We start from the raw sequence: 21650 nt of genomic DNA, 5'->3' as shown, positions 1-21650 counted from the left end.
TCGTTGCCGGAGCTTTTCAGGCAGCGGCCATCTTGGTCTGCTGCACAACAGCGCCCCAATTTATTAATACTTAAACAGAAATCTAAAAATACAAAGAACGATTCCACAAAGATACGCACTAGACAAAAAACATTTAATAAAAATTAATCAAAAATTGTGTGAAGATGCTTAAGTCGGATATTGTGCAAAAGGCCAATATAGAATGTGGAAATATGCAGAATTGTGCAAAAAAAAACCTTTTTGCTACAAAAGCAGCCACAATTTATATGCATTAAGCTTAAAAAAACTCAATGTTTGTACATGTACACATTCATTATTGCAAACATCACCATGTGAAGCACATTTTAAATACAACTGTAAATCTAAAAAAGTCCAAAATTCATCACTCTAAACAGTCGTCTACTAGAGGTTGTTTAAGAGGAACAAAACCTCTTATGAAAAGCTCCTCCACATTTGATGTAGAACTTACTTTTCTCTAGTTTCGGTGGAAAAAAAAACCCATCTAGATCAACACTAGAACTGATGTCTGTCTTCCTCAGGACCTGACTGAATAATTGGATGATCCCTGATATGTCTGTAAATCTCAAAAACCTTCCTGAAGAGTCTCTGTACGTTCTAAAGAAGACATTTAAAAAAAAAAAAAATATATATATATATATATATATATATATATATATATATATATATATATATCTCTCTGAGGCTTGTGGAATCTGCTTAGATCACATGCTGTGCATAGGCCGACATCTAGTGGAAGCTGCGGAGTATTACAGTTTGTTTTTCGAAACTCGAAAAATGGGCGTCGACACAGGGCGTGCCAGTAATACTATCCCTAGTGTGACGTCCACTGTACCCAAGATCCCTCACGCGTCTAGGATCCTCAGATTGTTTTTTTCCGCCATACTGGTCGGAAGCATCTTGCAGAGTCCCCTGGCCTTAGCCATACTTTTGCTAAAAATTTAAAATAATAATCTATTGACATCCTTCCCCACCCCAACGTCGAACTTCGACACTCGACGCCGGCTGGAGAAGAAATCGACCGTCGGCTGCTGCACGACGGATTTGGGCCTCGGAAGGCCTCTGGCCTCAGCCCGGGCCTTGGAAGGCCTCTGGCCTCGGCCCTGCAAGTAGGGAGAGTGGGGGGTTGTACATACTCTACACTCTTGGTATATAGGTACACCTTATACATTTCCTACACTAAACAGCCCGCTGCCTCAAGGTGCGTATGGAGGGTACCCCTTTTCAATTCTGCCCCAAGTGCAATCGCAAATACCCTTGGGTCGACAGGCACGCCACGTGCAATCTCTGCTTGCCGAGGGACCACCCCGAAGCGAACTGCAGAGCGTGTAGTAGGTTTAAACCTAAGACACTTAAGGACCGTTCGACGAAGCGTTGGGCCCACCACTCCAGGCAGGCGGCCATGGCAGTGGAGGGCGCCTTCAGCGATGGCAGCGACGCCGTACTTTCGGACGCCGAGGGCATTACGGCGCTGAAAGACAGCCGAGCGCAGGTCCCCGACCTCGGAAGGTCGTCCGGCAGGGCGGCTATGGGGAAGACCCCAGGCGACACAAGAAATTCACACACTACACACACTAAACACACGAAGTCCAACCGAGACTCGACAACGTCGAGTTCTCGGAAAGAGGCACAAACAAAACGGTCCGATTCGGTGTCCTCTGGGCGTTCTCGATCGAGATCGCCGCATGACTCCAGGCAATCATCCACTCTTGCCAAGAGTGCCTCGCTCCCTAGGCTAACAGAAGTTCGATCGTCGGGAGACGAAGACGACTTCCACCCCCAGGCCGCGCCCCAGGAGTGGGAGCCCACAGTCAAAATCAGCGAGGCCCCACGCTCGAAGGACAGGGACCCCACCCCCGATCCTCGACGCCAGGCGTCGAAAACCTCCGGAGCCACTAAAGGACAGGGAAAACATTTTTCCACTCACGGGGAGGGGGGAAAACAGCAGAAGAAGCAGCCTTTGCACTCTCCCACACCTGTGAAACACTCCCCTAAACAGACAGACAAAACCAGGTCTGCTGATATGTCTAAAACCAGCAAATCTACTCAAGACAAATCCCATAGACTTGCTGAGAGAGTCATTCCCAGTTCCAGAAAATGGTCCAGTGAAGACATAGATAGGGTCATGTCAAGGATGTCTTCTTTGGCTGATTTTTATGATAAAAATCCAGAACATTTCCTCTCGTATGATCCACAAGGGGCGACACCCTCAGGCTCTAATGATCCTATCCCCCCGAGTAAAAAGCCCCGGTTTGAAACACTGATGAGGTCAGACCCCTTCGAGGTACAACCATACTCAAGACCATACTCACTATATCAAGGGGAGGCTTCCTTTGGTGAGGACCAAGAATTTGGCATGGTAGAAGAGCAAACGGTACGGGCTACTATGGGGATGATGAGGACCAGGAAGAGGAAGACCCGGAAACATACAGAGTACATTCCCTGGTAGAGAACGAAGCCCTGGTTACCGACTCCCCGGTCGATAACCAACCCCTCCTAAACGAGGTTCTCGCATGCGCAGCAGAACATTTCCATATTGACACCCACGGTGTCCAGGAGGAGAGGGACTTCGCAGAAGAGTTAGTGGGAGAAAGGAGGCCTGTTGCCCAGACCATCCCTATCCTTAAGTCCATTCAGCGAAGAATAGACCCATCCCTGGTGAACCCGAACCTCACCAGAGCAGTCAATCCCAGGGTTGAAAAACTTTTCAGGGCGGCCCAGTCTGACCCTCTCTATATAAGAGGACATCCGAAGCCAGACTCCCTAGTTGTCACCAACACTCGTAAGAGGGCTGGAACACCCTTGTCATCGTCCAAAGCTCCTCCCGACAAGGAGAGCAAAAAACTATACGGTTTCGGCAGGAAAGTAGCCTCAACGTCCGCCTATCAAGCAAGGATTGCAAACTCCACCACCCTGTTGGCCAGCTACAACTGCCACCAGTGGGAAGAAGTCGCGGCACTCGTAGCCTCTGCTCCTGAACCTTTAAAGGGCCAGTTAGCTCGGATTTCCGCAGAGGTTAGAGCCGTGTCTGGTTGCATTTTGAAAGCAACCTTCGACGCCGCGGACAACGCAGGCAGATTGATAGCAGAAGGCACTGTTATCAAAAGACATGCGTGGTTACGGCAGTCTGGTTTTAAGGCAGAAACCCAGGCATCATTGTTGGACAAACCGGTGGAAACCGATCTGTTTGGTAAAGCGGTCGAAGACGCACTGAAGAATTCCAAGGACGAATACGAAACACTCAAGTCCCTTGGCCAGTTAACCAATAAACCCCCTAACCAGAGAGGGAATAGTAATTTTCGTCGGCCACGCGGCCAAAATTCCCAGAGAGGATCAAACTATTCCCAGGGGCAGGGTACACAGTGGAACAACAACCAACAGTCTACCCAGGGTTACGGCAGGGGTAATAGGAGAGGTTGTGGTAAAGGCAGAGGCAGTGACGCTCAGTTCAGGGTCCCTTCTCACGCAACCCCAGTAGGGGGACGCATTTCCAACTTCACCCAAGCTTGGGAAGAGATCACATCAGACAGATGGGTGCTGTCAACAGTATCCACAGGATATTGTATAGAGCTACTGCAGCGTCCCCGGAACCATCCTCCACGACAAAGAGTACACTCTTTAGAACATCAGAAGATTCTCCTCGAGGAGATCGCCATTCTGCTAGAAAAGGACGCGATAGAACTCGTCCCGGGACACCAGGTAAACAAGGGTATTTATTCAACTTACTTCCTTGTGCCAAAGTAAGATTTGACAATGTGCCCAGTATTGGATTTACGGCCTGCCAACAAGTATGTCAAGCCCCAAAAGTTTCATATGACCACGCTACACGAGGTAATCCCCCTCCTAAAAAAGGGGGATTACATGGCAACCTTGGATATGAAAGACGCTTATTTTCATATTTCCATGTTCCCAGCGCACAGAAAGTACTTGCGCTTCAAGGTGGACAGTCAACACTACCAATTCAAGGTACTGCCCTTCGGGATAGCTTCAGCACTAAGGGTATTCACCAAGGTACTGGCGGTGGCGGCTGCACACCTACGCAGGGAGGCAATCCCAGTGTACCCTTATCTGGACGACTGGCTCATAACGGGGGAAACCCCAGGAATTTGCAGGATAAACATTCAAAGGACTATCGACCTCCTCCACGAGTTAGGCTTCTCAATCAACGAGAAAAAGTTAGGCCTGGTGCCAAGCACCTCCAAACAATTCCTAGGAGCAATCCTAGATACTCGAGGGGTTGACCTTTCCTTCAGAAGAAAGAATTCGGAATATACTACTGCAAATTCCGCATTATCAGTCCGGTCAACAAATAACGGTACGCAAAGCAATGCATTTACTGGGCATGATGGCGTCATGTATTTACCTGGTCCCCCACGTGCGCCTGCGCATGCGTCCCATGCAGGAATGGTTGGCGACAGTGGTCTCAGGCAAGTGGTCAGTGGGACGATCTAGTGGTCGTTTCGCCAACACTGGTACAAAGCCTTTACTGGTGGACAAGAGAGAATCTCGCACAGGGGAAACCCTTTTACGATCCCGAAGTACAGGCAGTAGTCACTACAGGTGCATGTCTGACTGGGTGGAGAGCTCACCATCTCCACCACACAGCTCAGGGTCTGTGGTCTCAACTCAGTGGCCAAGAACCACATCAACCTGCTAGAGCTTCTGGCAGTATTCAGAGCGCTTCAGGCGTTCGAGCCCCAACTACTAAACCTCTCAGTGCAAATCCGGACGGACAGCACAACAGCCATGTTCTACCTGAACAAGCAAGGAGGGACTCGCTTGCCAAATCTGTCCAAGCTTGCCCAGAAAATCTGGATATGGGCACTCAGACGGAACATCTTCCTGTCATCACAACATGTTCCAGGGGAGCTCAATTTCCTTAGCGGATGCTATGAGCAGAGACTCCCTCCCAGAGGAACACGAATGGGTTCTACACAGAGAGGTCGTAGAAGATATCTTCTCTCAGTGGGGTTTCCCCACTATAGACTTATTCGCCACAAGCGAAAACAGACAATGCCCAGGATTTGCATCCAGGTTCCCCCAACCAGACTCCCAGGGGAACGCACTGTGGATGAACTGGTCAGGGATGTTTGCGTATGCTTTTCCACCAACTCCTCATCAGGAAAGTGGTGAACAAGATGAACAGAGAGTCGATGACGCTCGTCCTAGTTGCTCCCATGTGGGCAAGACAACCGTGGTTCCCACACCTACGCAGGATGGCGGTGTGCGAGCCCATCAAACTTCCAGCCTGGTATAGCCTACTGTCCCAGCACCAAGGTCAAACAGTGCACCAGCAACCCAACTCAATGAACCTGGCAGCATGGCTCCTGAGGTCATAGAGTTTGGACATCTCAATTTGCCACAGAGGTGTATGGACATCCTAAAGGAATCTAGGAAACCAAACACAAGGCACTGTTACTTTGACAAGTGGAAGAGGTTCGTTACCTGGTGCCAGAGTAGACAAATCCACCCGGTTGATTGCACTCCTTCCACTATTGTTACATACATGCTCCACCTGCTAGATGCAGGATTGGTTTTTAACTCACTGAAAGTACACCTGGCAGCCCTGTCGGCTTACACCACTTCCCATAGCAAGGTTTTGTGGTGGAACGTACCAGTAGTTAAAGCCTTCATGGAAGGAGTAAAGAGACTTCACCCTCCTATTTCAAACCCACCACCAGGGTGGGACCTTAATGTGGTGCTAGCCAAGCTCATGGGCCCCCCTTTCGAACCCATGCATAAAAGCAGTCCCAAACACCTGATTATAAAACGGCCTTCTTTGTAGCTATTACTTCTATAAGAAGGGTCAGTGAAATTCAGGCTCTGTCAGTGCAGGATCCCTTCTTTACTGTCCATAAAGACAAGCTGGTTTTACGCACACACCCTAGGTTCTCACCTAAATTTATATCAAAATTCCATGTAAACCAGTCCATCGAGCTTCCGGCTTTCTTCCAGGACCCGCAAAGCTCGGCTGAGGTGAAACTACACACCCTAGATGTGCGTAGGGCGGTCCTCTACTATGTAAATAAAACCAGACCGCTAAGAAAAACAGATCAACTGTTTGTCTCCGTAGCTACAGGCAGAGAGGGGGATCGCGTCTCTAAAGGAGCCATCTCGAAGTGGATTATTAACTGTATCCAGCTGTGTTACTCACTCTCTGAAAGAACTCTGCCTTTCATGCCAAGAGCCCACTCTACTAGAGGCATTGGGGCCGCTCTGGCTTTCATTGCAAATGTACCCCTTGACACCATTTGCAAAGCAGCTACTTGGAGCTCTATTCACACTTTTACTCAGCATTACTGCATTGACACCCATTCCAAGGCAGATACACAAGTGGGACAAGCGGTTCTAAGACACTTATTTGCTCATGACCCTTCTCACATCCCACCTCCTTCTTCAGGTACTGCTTGCTAATCTATGCACAGCATGTGATCTAAGCCGATTCCACAAGCCTCAGAAGGGATACATTACTCACCGTAATCGTATTTCTGATGCTTGTATCTGCTTAGATTCACATGCGACCCACCCTTCCTCCCCTCCGAGAGAAGGCGCATGATTGCTTGTAGTCTTACCTTTCTGTCTATCTCCTTGGATTATCTGTACTCACGCTACTCCTCATGCTACCTCATGTCAGAAAAAATACAATCTGAGGATCCTAGACGCGTGAGGGATCTTGGGTACAGTGGACGTCACACTAGGGATAGTGTTACTGGCAAGCCCTGTGTCGACGCCCATTTTCCGAGTTTCGAAAAACAAACTGTAATACTCTGCAGCTTCCACTAGATGTCGGCCTATGCACAGCATGTGAATCTAAGCAGATACAAGCATCAGAAATACGATTACGGTGAGTAATGTATCATATATATATATATATATATATATAATCTGAGGCTAGTGGAAGCTGCGGAGTATTAGTTTGTTTTTCGAAACTCGAAAATGCGCGTCGTGCCAGTAATACTATCCCTAGTGTGACGTCCACTGTACCCATGATCCCTCACGCGTGTAGGACCCTCAGATTGTTTTTTCCGAGGCAACCCCAGTGTACCCTTACCTGAACGACTGGCTCATCACGGGGGAGACCCCAGTAATTTGCAGATCAAACATTCAAAGAACAATTGACCTCCTCTTCGAATTGGGTTTCTCCACAAACGAGAAAAAGTCAAGCCTGGTGCTAAGCACCTCCAAACAGTTCCTAGGAGCTGTCCTAAACACTCGAGGGGTTGGCCTTTCAATCAGAGGAAAGAATTCGGATCTACTGCTGCAAATTCCTCTATATCAGCCCGGTCGTCAGATAAGGGTGCGCAAAGCGATGCGTTTGCTAGGCATGATGGCGTCATGTATTTACCTGGTCCCCCACGCGCGCCTGCGCATGCGACCCATGCAGGAATGGTTGGCGAAACCGTGGTCTCAGGCAAGTGGTCAGTGGGACGATCTAGTGGTCGTTTCGCCAACACTTGTACAAAGTCTTCACTGGTGGACAAGAGAAAACCTGTCAAAGGGGAAACCCTTTTACAATCCCGAAGTACAGGCTGTAGTCACAACAGACGCATCCCTGTCAGGGTGGGGAGCACACCTTCACCACACAGCTCAGGGTCTCTGGTCTCACAATGTAGCCAAGAATCATATCCATCTGCTAGAGCTCCTGCCAGCATTCAGAGCGCTTCAAGCGTTCGAGCCCCACCTGTTGAACCTGTCAGTGCAGATCCTGACAGACAGCACAACAGCAATATTTTACCTAAACAAACAGGGACGGACTAGTTTGCCAAATCTGCCGAAGCTTACCCAGAAAATGTGGATATGGGCACTCATACGGAACATCTACCTGTCATCTCAACATGTTCCAGGGGATCTCAATTCACGTGCAGACGCTTTGAGTAGAGATCCCCTCCCAGAAGAACACGGATGGTGTCTACACAGAGAAGTCATAGAAGACATCTTCTCACAGTGGGGTTTCCCCACTACAGACCTATTCGCCACAAGCGAAAACAGACAATGCCCAGGATTCGCATCCTGGTGCCCTCAGCCAGACTCCAAGGGGAACGCCCTGTGGATGAACTGGTCAGGAATGTTTGCTTACGCTTTTCCACCAACCCCTCTCATGAGAAAGGTGGTCAACAAGATGCACAATGACAAGATGCTCAATGACGCTTATCCTAGTTGCTCCCATGTGGGCGAGGCAACCGTGGTTCCCACACTTACGCAGACTAGCGGTGTGCGAACCCATCAATCAGACTCCCGTGCTGGCTGTTACGCTCCCCTGATATCCACAGGGACGCCACCCAGCCAGGTTACTCGCTAGTATGCTTCTCAGCTTTGCCCTGATGTGGTCTGCGGGGAAGGTTCTGCCTGCAAATACAGGAGGACTTGTGTTCAAGACTCACCAACTGGGGTAGGTATCCTCCCTCCACCCCCGTATGATTTCAGTCCCTCTGGCGCCCTCTCCTCACCTTGTGGTAGAATAAGGGGTGCTCTCCGTCATGCCTTCTTTGCAGGGGCGCATTGTCTTTCATGGCGAATGCGGTCCAGTTACTTCACTGACCCCTGGCTCGTTTGATATTGTTCAGGTAGGTATTATTTCTGTTCTTTAGTTTTGTTGCTATCCTGCATGCCTTTCTTTGTTTAAAATGTCTTTTTTTTCTCCCTTAGGTATGCGGAGCTTCAGCGCGACGAACTGGCTTGGTTGAGCCCCGCTGGTAAATGATGGCGCATTAAGAGCTCTATGATGCGGTAAGTGCTATGCGCAGCACTGCAAAGTCTTGCCTTTGCTAACCTGTGTTTTCCTTCCTTGTAGTTTGCGGTGTTCTTCAGCGCGAGTGGAATGTCTGGAGTGGTGCCAGCCAAGAGGCGACCAGCCAGGTAAGCCTTTTGAGCAGTTTGTAATTTGTAAATGTCTCTACTGCTTTCTTTAATGTTGCCTCGATCTTCCTCTTTTAGGTCGTTCTGTCCGGGAGGCGTGCAGATTCGAGGAAGCTGTTCTCAGTAGCTGTGAGTGTTTAAAGATGAAGACTGCAGGTAAGATGCTGCTGCTGCTAATGGTGTTCCTTTTGTCTCCTTGCAGGTTCTGCTTCTCCGAGGTTCGAGGGAATAGCTGGACACGGTGAGCGTCACGTTGCAAGCTGCAAAGTAACGCGAAGCGTGTTGTCTTGCTCGGGTGTGGTTTAAATAGCCCCAACAAAATAGTCCAGGTAAAGTAGTCCCTAGGCTGCCACACCCAAAACACTAGACCGCATAGCTTGGTTCCTAGGAACCAAGCTATGTGGATCGCTCCATGTTGGTTGACAATACAATAAAGTAGTTCCCAAGCACATTGTTTTTCATGGTGTATGAGCCTGGCACCATAGGCGCCAGGACTGGCCCCATGAGGGCTTTTGGAGAGGATGCCAGGCTCTAGAGGCCTGAGCCCTGACTCCACCTGGCCAATGGGTTTGCCAGAGGGGGTTTTGGGTGAGGGTCATGACACTGGCACAACCTTCTGTCCCAGCACCAAGGTCAAACAATGCATCTTCAACTCAGCTCAATGAACTTGGCAGCATGGCTCCTGAAGTCATACAGTTTGGACATCTCAACCTACCTCAGAGATGTATGGATATCCTAAAAGAATCTAGGAAGCCAAACACAGGGCACTGCTACTTTGACAAATGGAAAAGATTTGTTATCTGGTGCCAGAATAAACAAATCAACCCTGTTTATTGCACTCCTTCCATCATAGTCACCTACATGGTCCACCTGCTGGACGCAGGGTTGGAATTTAATTCACTGAAGGTACACCTGGCGGCTCTGTCAGCATACACCACCTCCCATAACAAGGTTTTGTGGTGGAAGGTATCAGTGGTTAAAGCCTAAACTAAACTCATGCCCCCCCCCCCTTCAAGCCCATGCATAAGAGCAGTCTCAAACACCTGACCTATAAAACTGCCTTCTTAGTAGCCTTTACATCCATAAGAAGGGTCAGTGAAATTCAAGCCCTGTCAGTGCAGGATCCTTTCTTTACTGTGCATAAAGATAAACTGGTTTTACGAACACAGAATAGGTTCTCACCTAAGTTTATTTCTAAATTCCACGTGAACCAGTCCATTGAGCTTCTGTCTTGCTTCCAAGAACCCCAAGGCTCTGCTGAGGTGAAACTGCACACTCTAGATGTGCAAAGGGTGATCCTATACTATGTGGACAAGACTAGGCCGGTGAGGAAAACGGACCAACTGTTCATCTCCGTAGCTACAGGCAGAGAGGGAGATTGCGTCTCTAAAGGCGCAAACTCAAAATGGATAGTTCATTGTATCCAGCTGTGCTACTCCCTTTCAGATAAAACACTGCCTTTTACTCCAGGAGCCCACTCTACTAGAGGCACTGGGGCCACTCTGGCTTTCATTGCAAATGTACCCCTGGACACCATTTGCAAAGCAGCTACCTGGAGCTCCATCCACGCCTTTACTCAGCACTACTGCATTGACACTCATTCCAAGGCAGATACTCAAGTGGGACAAGCGGTTCTAAGACATGTATTTGCTCATGACCCTTCTCACATCCCACCTTCTTCTAACACTGCTCGCTAATCTATGCACAGCATGTGATCTAAGCAGATTCCACAAGCCTCAGAAGGGATACAATACTCGCCGTAATCATATTTCTGATGCTTGTATCTGCTTAAATTCACATGCGGCCCACCCTTCCTCCCCTCGGAGAGAAGGCGCATGGATGCTTGTAGTCTTACCTTTCTATCTATCTGCTTGGATAATCTGTACTCATGCTACTCCTCATACTACCTCATGTCAGAAAAAATACAATCTGAGGGTCCTACACACGTGAGGGATCATAGCTACAGTGGATGTTACACTAAGGATAGTATTAATGGCACGCCCTGTGTCGACGCCCATTTCGAGTTTCGAAAAACAAACTGTAACACTCTGCAGCTTCCACTAGATGTCGGCCTATGCAGAGCATGTGAATCTAAGCAGCTACAAGCATCAGAAATAAGATTACGGTGAGTAATGCATCATAATATATATATATATATATATATATATATATATATATATATATATATATATATATATATATATTCATTCAAACACCTTATTCACAACTGCCTGCCCATCAACCATTGTACTAGATCTCTGCTCCCATTCATAAATCAAAGAGCGTTTACATTTAGCTCTTGCTTAATTTCTTGACAGGGAACAACTCCTCTTCAATTAAATAACAGGAAACCAAACCCTGCAACAACATAATGTGACATGAGGGTCACAGATCTCCATCGTTAGTGGTGCTTACAATGCATGTGCTAATTCAGGAAGGGTGAATTCCCACACCTACCACATCCTCATTTTAAATTCTTCTAGCAGTTAGGACAATCATATTAGCTATTTTCTTTCATTTATTTTCCTTTTTCAAACCATAGTAGCAGCATGCTATACTTGTCTATACAGACTTTAAAGATCTGAAAAAACACATCACAATACAAGTATTTACAATGTTTTGTCCTGCAATTCCTTTCGGGCAATTTCAATTGAATGTGCCCATTTAAATCATTGGTGCACTTTCAAATGTGCACTATTGCCAGTCTTTTGGGGTCTTACTTATCCACGCCGCGTACAAGGACCAACATTTCATTTTTTCAAGCTTGCCTCATATAGACTGCGACTGTTTTTGTAGGAAAAGTTTTTTGCACAATTCTACATATTTGCACATTCTATATTGGCCTTTTACGCAATATCTGACTTATGCGCCTTCGCACAGTTCTTGATGAATTATTAAATGTTTTTTTGTCTATTGTGTATCTTTCTGGAATTGTCCTTGTATTTTTAGATTTCTGTTGAAGTATTAATAAATTAATAATATTTACTCATCTGCTTGAACAGATTCATTGTTACTTTTCAGAGCCCCAATTGATATTGGACTTTGAATAATTTGACTGTTCGCGAGGCAACATCTTTGTAGAATTTGTTGTTGTTCCCCACATGCCTGCGAAGTTAGCGGAATACCCATCCATAGGTTTGGGCTGCTACGAACTGTATATGGGACAGAGATATTATGATGTTCACTCTGTATGGACATACGATTTACATTTAAACCTACATATTGCATGAACTTTTTTGAATTTGGATCAGTTGCATTTCCTTCAGCTTCATGCCTTTAGCATTGGATTCTGAAATAACCCCATATGTATGGTCAGCAAAGTTTTTAATAGCTATGTGGTCTCTAAGAGTAGTTTGTATGCTTCATTAATTTTCTGTATATACATTTGTTTTGAATAATTCCCAGTTAACCATTATTTCTTTATGTCCCACCTGCAGGCAGAATATAATTGAAATTCCATATGAGAGGGAGATTTTGACTTTGAAAACGAATTGTGTTGGCTGTCTGACAAAATAAATACTTTTACTGTAGTACCACCGTCCCATTTGTCAATCTTGTACCACCACACCCTCAAATTTGGTGTTAATCTGAATAAACAACTGAGCCGAGTACACTTAAATATAGTAATTCCCCCTAAGGACATCTCTGGGATCTAATGTCTGCAGACTTGAATACTTTTGAGCATAGACGCTAGGAGTGTTTACAAAATTCAGATTTGATGCCGTCCGGTGATTATAGGCTTGTTCCTCGTATTTGTATTGGACTAAGGTAAATGGACACTGCGTTTAAGCTACACCAGCATCCTTCCTTTGATGCAGTAATTTCTCAGACTGCATTCTGTTGTACACATTGGTAGTTTGTGCAGCTTCCAACATCAAAGCTCATTGCAGTTTTTTTTAGAAAGACCGGGTTGTCATAGTGTTCATCACAAGCCAGTTTCTGTTTGTTGAGAGAGGTGTCTTTATTTTCAAGTTATTGAGTAATAGGTACTTTTTCTCTACTGCTTTTGCTTGATTCATAGTTTTCATCTTTTTCTTTATTTTTGCAGGCATACAAATGGTGCAAAGAAGCTATGAAGGAAATTTCGGGCAGCCTCCCAGTCAAAGTAGTAGTTGACGTTCTAAGACAAGCATCCAAGGTAAATGGGATAGGTCTCTTTATTTAAAGAATGATACAATGAGAAATTTTACTTGAGTTCACGGTCACATTATTTGTCCTTTATGCTGGTCGAATGCTTGGTACGTGCATTCGTTTCAGGAGCATGCATCACACACAGTGCTGCAACATTACAATGCTGAAAACTGAGCCGTGAGAGTACATGTTCACTGTTAACCATGCTGTGCACGCCTGCCATGTTAAGATATGCTATGCTCTTTCACAACCACTCTGAACATATTGACGGGGAATGTTGGGCCCAACACCAACTATAGTTTAAAATGCTTAATAATCCTGGAAGCAGATATAGCTTTTCTCCACACATCCTTTTCTTGCAATATATCAGCCACGTCCTGCTCACACTTCATTTGCTCACTTAGACTTCAGGGGAGCTGAATATGTCCGTCATTGGAGGGTAAGAGGCAAACATCTGAAGAAGGGAAATTAAACACACACACACTAGGCCTGAAGCGAGATGGAAAACCACTCAGCAAGGGTATGAGAGTTTTAAACAAGAAGTCATTTATACCTGCTTCTGCATGCCAATGACTTAGAACGGTCCCACTAGCAATGCGTTTGGCAACTATTGCACACCACAAAATGATCACAGCACCATTATAAGGAATGAAGAGCAGTACACACACACACACACTTACTGAGTCTGCAGCTCATACCAATCTGAAAGAAAGAGAATCAGACGGTGCCAGCTGGGCAACACCATATGTACAGCAAGGAAGCATGGGTTGAAATTGAGAAGGGGGGGGACATGGGTTGTAAAGCTACTGCTAATTTGAAATCATGCTGGAACCTCACGCTGTGGCAAAAGGCAGTTCTGCCACCCATCTGCCCCTTCATTTACCATATAAACATTGGACGCAAATGTTCTAAAAAAAAAAAATGCCACACCAAAATTGTGCATTGTAAGATTGCACTGTTTATCGTAAGTGCTCACTTGTTTTGTGCTGCTCCGCAGTAAAACCTAATACCCTGACAATCTAAAACGGCCTATGTTTAGGGCTATTGTGGCATTTTATCTTTGTAAGTGTAACTTGAAGATTAGGGTGTCTGAAACTTGGTAGTGACACTTGGTAGTATTTGTAAAAATGTGGGAAGAGTCATCCCCCCTTCTTGGATCGGGGCTGTTAGTACTGCTCTCGCTACCCTCAGGTGTTTCTTTTTCCAAATGAAGGATGTGACTACTTTTGTAAGTGCTCTGAAAAAGGCTACCCTTATCGGAATAGCCTGGACGTAGTATAGTAGCATTGGTAGCAATGTTCCCTCTAATTAGTTTTCTCTATGTGCGGAACTGGTTGGCTGTTGTGCGCACATTATTTTCTATGTGCGCAACTAATTAGGTAAGGCACTTTGTGAGCTACCGTCGCAGAAGAGAGTTTGGAATTTCCTCTTCCCAGCCACTGCAATTCTTTAAAAATATTACAACACTTTTTCCAAACACATAGGCTAAAATAAAATATGTCATATGTGATTATTCAGAAAACTCTTCAACCAGTCCAAGACTTCAATATTTGCCACAGTACCTTCCAAACGTACTTCTGCACAGAGAAAAATGTCAGCCTCATTACGAGTTTGGCGGTAAGTGGTAAAGTTGGGGGTAATTCCATTACCACCAACATTACCACTAGGCCAAATTACGATTTGGGGCCTGGAGTGGAGGATTTGGCTCCAGGAAAATCCAGTAGGTAAATCCTCCAACTCGACGCCGAAATCGTCTGAATTCCCATTGCAGTAATTCAGCAAAAAAAGCTACATTGAGTCCAATGGACTCAATATGAATGGGGAATTACACCACCTCCACCAGTTGTAATCTGGCAGAAATTCCTCCGGACCAAGGGGTGGTGACAGTAATTCGTTTGGGCGGTATTCTGGCGTATTTACGCCGGGATACCGCCCCAAGTCGTAATGAGGACTTGTATGTTTTATGCCACTGGAAAATCACTCATTTGTATTACAAAACATAAATATCTCTTGCCATAACTGATGTGGCTGTCAAGAAACGCAACAGAATACATTTGCCGATGGATTAATGGCACTTAAAAGCAATGTATCAAAAACATGCTGAAAGGAGTTCAAGTTCCACATTAATGGAGTAATGCAAGGGCCAGGAGAACATGCTTCTAATAATTTGTCTAAGGATAATTGCATCAGAATAACTGCACCTTAGAATACGATTCTGTGCCTATGCTTACTATCCACATTACGTTCTTCTTTGGGTAGCGAGAACACCAGCCTTAGAGCCAAGAGACATATGCACTATGCATTTTTACTCCCTAAAAAAAGGAAAATGTGCCTAACAAAAAGGAGAAACAATGAACATATCATTGCTTCAACCCACAAAGCTCCGCTGATATTTTTTTGAATTGGTGACAAGTAGAGGAGTGGCATAGAAAGGAACTCTAATAATATTAATGCCTGATCTCAAAGGGAATTTGAAGGTGAAAGAACGTCTTTTAATAAGCAGAGGGAATCCTTCTTGCCAAATCTAATTACTTTTTTACTCCCTGAAAAATCATTTGACTCCAAGTAGAGAGCAAAATCTGATTAGAGCCCTGCTTGTACCCCCAGCAGTTGGGCATAGAAAGAAAAAGAAGGTGCTGTTGTCTAGATGGATACTAGAAATTCCTATCCTTTAGCAAACAGGCAACACATTTCCTTCAGTGTACTGCTGAAACGTCTGACTTAGTCTTTGAAATATGCTGCTTTGTTCATTACCCGCAAGAAGTGACGCTTCCACCCATACCCTTCCCCAGCACCTGTGCTTGCCTCCAATACTAGTTGATAGAGCACTGTAAAAAGTGAGGGATTGTAGCAGTAAACACTCACTGGGATATTTGCAGACCCACAATACTTTGCAAACAAGGCATATTTAAATGCCTCAACATATGATGCGCATTTTGAGAATGTCATGACTCTGCATGTGCACAATTCTTTTGCAGTGCATACAAGATTGTTTGCAACATACCCCATCCTTATATCATTGTGTAGGATTACACACGTGCTCAGTGAAACTGTTTTTGTATAGAAGCGAGTTACCATATAATATGTTATTGTCTATGCCCAAAGGAACTCTGAACACTTGGAAACGATGCAGATTGTGTGAAAAGCATTCTCCCGTCTGAATATCTGGTGCCCTGATACTATGGACGAGTAATCCCATCCCAGGCATAGTCAATACTCATTATCCCTTGTAGGCTAAGTAAATGATATTGCAATGTTGCTGTTTACCTATAGGGTAATGTTAGTAATGCTAAAGTAGGAGGCAATGAGCATCACATTTGTCTTTTCAACATCTTTAGAGGGCAAATTAGTATTTGAGTTTTATAATGCATTAACTTACAAGGGGGCCGTTTCAAAGCACTTGTGTGACATATGTACAAAGAAGAGGAAGTATGGGATTTGGTTACACATCCAAAAAGCCTGCTTACTTACAGTCAGTACCCGATATTTGAGCTGGTAGTTCGATTACATAGTGTGGGTGACGCTTTTGGTAAGGCACAATGAGTAACAAATTCTGGCGTGTGGATGTTATTCATGTTATAACAAACCTAAAACGTGGATGTAGGTACACGTTTGCTAACCTTTTGCAGAGGCAAGAGAGGAAAAGTCAAGGTTGTCCGGTAGTATCTTAATGTACTCTGGGGCAGAAGTTAGAGTCATAAGGTAAACGTGTGGTAGAGTCAGGTTTAGAAGTCATGGGTGGAGAGTGAACATTTTCGGTTAATGTGTGCAAGCATACCTTGGTTAGATTCTTCTGTTCATGGAGCCGGTTTTGATATTAGTTTTTAACCTCTTGTGTTGTATTTTGCTGTTAGGGATTTTAGGTGCATAGTAGTGTAAAGCAAATTAGCAGAATATTAAGACTAGTTGCTTATTTTAAGAGAAAGAAAATGTAAGGTAATTGCTGTGGCTTGTGCCTTATTAAATCTTTTTGAATAGGTGAGAATTGTCTGTGTGCGCTGCTAAAAATCTTCTGAGTGGCACCCAGAAGGAAGCTGGGCAAGCGCACATGCGCACAGCTTAGAGGTAACATTGCTTGGTAGTATGTTCATCTTTATCGATGTAATGCGTCCCCAGCAAGAAATCATTGGGGGATTCCATCGATCTAAGTCCCTCTTAATTTTCCCAAGCAACCCTGGGTAATTTGCCCATATAGGTGGTCCACCCTGTCTGTAAGGTTTATACCCAGGTATTTTACTCCCTTGTCTGCCATCTTTAGATTTAGGGCGGTAGCCCTATGTTTTAGCTCATCTTTGTTCCCTGCCAGGATTAGTATTTCCGATTTCTGTCTGTTAATTTTTAGCCCAGAAATTGCTCCAAATGTATCTAGTTCTTGTATTGCCTCAGGTAGTGAGCGCGCTGGGCTTGTTGAGGATACCAGCATATCGTCAGCGTAAGCTATTACTTTGTGGGACATCCCTACCATTTCTATCTATGTTAGGGTGGTAGACTGTCTGATTTTGGTTAGTGGTGGTTCTAAAAAGATAGCATATGAGAGGGGGGGGGACAACGGACATCCTTGCTTTGTGCCTCTAGTGATCTCCACTCTGCCCAGGACTTCCCTGTTTTATGGCTATTCTAATGGATGATGTGTTATAGTTGGTCTGTGTTTTATAAACTGATAGCCAATTCCCATATATTTTAGGGTCCGGAATAAGAGTGACCATTCCAGCCGGTCAAATGCCTTTTCGGCATCTGATGAGAGTAGTATTGCCGAGGGTCTGATTGATGCCGGTCTTCTCTACCAGGTGTATTATTCGTATCAATTTAGGGAGAAGGGGTGAGAGTCTGGTTGCTAGAATTTTTGTATGCAATTTCGAATCAAGATTGATTAGGGATATTGAGTGGTAGGACACTGGCTTTGTGGGATCCTTCTACGATTTGTGAAAAACAAATACTTTGGCCTTGTTCGCAGAAGGTGTCACGTTCCCCCCCTTCCTTAAATGAGTTAAACAGCTTTGTTAAAAATGGGTTTAGTGTGTCTGCCTATTTCTTATAGAACGTGGCCGTAAACCCATCTGGAACCGGGGCTTTGTTTAAAGGAAGTCCAGCTATTGCTTTCTTTGCTTTCTTCGATTTTGGCGTTGCGTTGGAGGATTTACCTACTGGATTTTCCTGGAGCCAAATCCTCCACTTCAGGCCCCAAATCGTAATTTGGCCTAGTGGTAAAGTTGGTGGTAATGGAATTACCGCCAACTTTACCGCTTACCGCCAAACTCGTAATGAGGCTGACATTTTTCTCTGTGCAGAAGTACGTTTGGAAGGTACTGTGGCAGATATTGAAGTCTGGGACTGGTTGAAGAGTTTTCTGTATAATCACATATGACATATTTTATTTTAGCCTATGTGTTTGGAAAAAGTGTTGTAATATTTTTAAAGAATTGCAGTTCCTGGGAAGAGGAAATTCCAAACTCTCTTCTGCGAAGGTAGCTCACAAAGTGCCTTACCTAATTAGTTGCGCACATAGAAAATAATGTGCGCACAACAGCCAACCAGTTCCGCACATAGAGAAAACTAATTAGAGGGAACATTGATCCTGATGTTCTGGTTGCCTCCACACCCTTTGGTTCTGTTTCCATCAGTACCTCGTGGGGCATATGCTGGTACCGTTGCACCCTCTTCTCTCTGTGGACCCCCTTCTCCTGATCCTTTCTACTCCCCCTGCAGTATGGTTGGGGTGAGGGGGGCAAGATCAGCTTTATCTGTGGAGCACCTCTGCTGGCGTTGGGAGAAGTGAGCGCTGCGCGGGACCCCTGGTGGTCACCCAGGCTTGTTGGATCTCCCAGCCCCTTTGTATCCGGGACGCCTTCTGGTTTGGGGCTGCCTCCTTGTGCGGAGAGCTGCGGTGATGCTTACAGGATGTTTCTCCTCCCCTGCCTTTGTGCCTCTTGCGTTGTCCGGCTTTCTGGACTGGATTCAGCGGTCTCCTTGACTATTCGTGGTAGCTCAGAGGTTCGTGTCCCCTCCGATCCTTCCTCTATGCAGGGCCCCGGGTTCTGGGCATGTGATCTTCGCTGGCTGGTGTAGCTCACCAGTCTCCTGCACCCGTCCCTGGTTGGTGTTTCCCTTTTGCGAGGATCTCTCTCCTCTTACCTCCACGTCTCGTCAAGTGTACGGTTGTGTCACAGTATGCGCCAGAACCAGGGGCAGGGGTCTGTGACCTCAGTCTATCCAGTGCTTCGTTTTAAAATTCTTTATTTGCGTGGCCCGGCGGGAGAGACTCGCACACATCTCCTTGCCTCCGCCGCCATCTTGGAATGCCCCCTTTGTGCGATTTTAACTGACTTTACAAATATTATTTTTGAGGTTTGTTGATTGGCTTTTTATTTTACTGCTGCTACTCTGCTTTTTAGATTGCTGACATGTTTTTTATATACTTGGTTAGTTGATTTACAAGAATCTTTGAAAGCATGTTTTTCTTTGAAAACGGTGAGCAGTGAGATTTAGAAGTAAAGTCCTGTGTGTATAACTGTTACAGGTTTGGATTCTAAAGGGTCCTGGTTACTTAACTCATGAGCCAGATGATCTTTGACTAATCACATGTGTCTAATTGTTGCTCAGTTGGCCCAGATACTTGATGAAGTTGCCTCGAAGTGCTAAATTCATATGATCATTATATAAGCGTGTTCATGTTTCATTTGTGATGTCCCATTTGTAATTGTAACCAGTATAAAAGATTGTGCTGCTGCTGTGTGTAACTAAATATTTCATAGACTTTTTCTGATATGCATTCACGGTTTTCTAGGCTTGTGTTGTGAAACGGGAATTTAAGAAAGCTGAGCAGTTGATCAAGCATGCAGTATATCTAGCACGGTGAGTAGCAAATTATTTTAAGTTTAACTTGTAAGCATTAAGTGTTTCACAGTTCCTAATGCTATTCTTCTGTTCACAGGGATCATTTTGGATCTAAACATCCGAAATATTCAGATACACTGCTGGATTATGGCTTTTACTTGCTCAATGTGGATAATATCTGCCAGTCTGTTGCAATATATCAGGTAGAATGGTTTTTGAAGTTATCTATTTGATAATGTTTGTTTCACAAGAAAATAGTATAATAGGAAATTAAGTATTAAAGAAACACTTAGCAGGAACACAATTGTGTCCGAGTACTTGTGAATATTAAATTGCATTCATGTTCTGCTTAGTAACTGTTTGCATCTATAATATACCACCATATGTTCATGGACTATTTGGTTAAAATGTCCCAGGAAAAGTTATAACCTATGACATAACTAAACTGTTCATGGTGTGCGCCAATTCTCCTAACTCGCTAACCTAAACACTGTTTTATTCGGTGTAACGAAAATACGTGTTTCCTATTTGTGTAGTCAAGCAGAGTGTTCTGTTTTGGAAGCAGTGTTCAACATGTACACAGATCCTTTTTCCAATGTGTTTTTTTTTTTTTTTTGCAATCAGTTTTAAGGAATCGGGTTTTCTGTTTTTCTGTGTAGTACACACCGCTAACTGATCATCTTTTGAAACCTTAATAACGCACTTCTTAGACACTAAATGCTAACTGACTAGCTGGTCATTTTACTCAAAACCGATGTTCCTTTTTACTGTTCTAAAAACAGCAAATTCACTTTACTGCCCCCAACTACAGACAATATCGAACGAATAGAGCAGAGTAAGTGACCTGTTGGTACAATACAATGTTTGTAGGACCCAATGATTCAGAAGCTGATGGTGATGATTGCAGGGATATTTTTCATCCTTGCCTTAATGCATCTTTTTTAAATGAAAATGTATGAAAAGCTGCTCCTCCTTTTCAGGATCATAAGCCAGCCCCATTTCAGTTATTTCTGGGCCTTGAGTCTGTTTTAAATGAGCATGCTAGGCATAGGTCACCAAATAGTGGTTGGTTCTGCGTATTACAACTTGCTTCCTAAAACTTGGGTATCAACCGGGGTGTTCCTGTATCACTTTACTCCTATCCTTTAATTACAGGATAACCACAATCTCAGTTGGCAGTCAGAGTCCATACCAGCGACCAGGATATTTGAGTCTTCGATGTATATGGACCACATAATTTCAGTGCCAGCGCTAAGGAATCGGGTCATATAGAGAATGCAAATATATATTTCAGTGATGTATGATCTCAAACTCCAGTCCAGATTGGCCCCATGAAAAGGTGCCTTTTGAATTTTGCCCTTGGTGCAATCTGCAATTCCCCTGGATCGATGCACACAGCGTCTGCAACTAGTGCCTCTGGAAGTCGCCTTTCAAGTGTATAGAAAATGTAAACCTAAAATGTGAGGTAACCTTAGAGGAAGAGCCTAAACTTAGTCACCAATTTACTGGTTGGTCTCTGGCCCCTTTCGTTCCCCTTCTGGATAATCCTGTGTTAAGCAGGGGACTTTGTCAATGGGTCATTTTCACCAGATGCAGAGTAATCCCACCTAGCAGGAATTATTTGGGTCCTTTCAGTCCTTCTAGACCTCAAAAAGGGCCATGGGAACAAAAGCAACACGCATTGTCCCAGTATTTCCAAGGGCAATATCATTCAAGTAAGAGGACAAGGAAGGATCAGTGTTGGACCCTCAAACAGCAGCCCACCCCAAAACAATCTGGTACCTTTGTGTCCTTGCCCCCAGTTGGGTGAC

The 21650-nt window shown here is 44.8% G+C and overlaps 1 protein-coding gene across 4 annotated transcripts in view; it reads left to right on the top strand.

Moving 5' to 3' along the window:
- Positions 1 to 21650, top strand: part of APPBP2 (amyloid beta precursor protein binding protein 2) — a 1587742-nt gene that overhangs the window by 744985 nt on the left and 821107 nt on the right. For all 4 annotated transcript variants that reach the window (XM_069615072.1, XM_069615071.1, XM_069615073.1 and 1 more), the window contains 3 exons: positions 12923 to 13012; positions 19790 to 19857; positions 19937 to 20042. In XM_069615072.1, coding sequence (XP_069471173.1) covers positions 12923 to 13012; positions 19790 to 19857; positions 19937 to 20042 — 264 coding nt within the window. The remainder of the gene's footprint in view (positions 1 to 12922; positions 13013 to 19789; positions 19858 to 19936; positions 20043 to 21650) is intronic.

The sequence above is a fragment of the Ambystoma mexicanum genome, chromosome 9, assembly GCF_040938575.1.
Source record: "Ambystoma mexicanum isolate Mex_15411 chromosome 9, UKY_AmexF1_1, whole genome shotgun sequence".
NCBI lineage: Eukaryota > Metazoa > Chordata > Amphibia > Caudata > Ambystomatidae > Ambystoma > Ambystoma mexicanum.
Note: the sequence above shows the minus strand (reverse complement) of the source record. Positions and strands in the feature narration are given on the sequence as shown.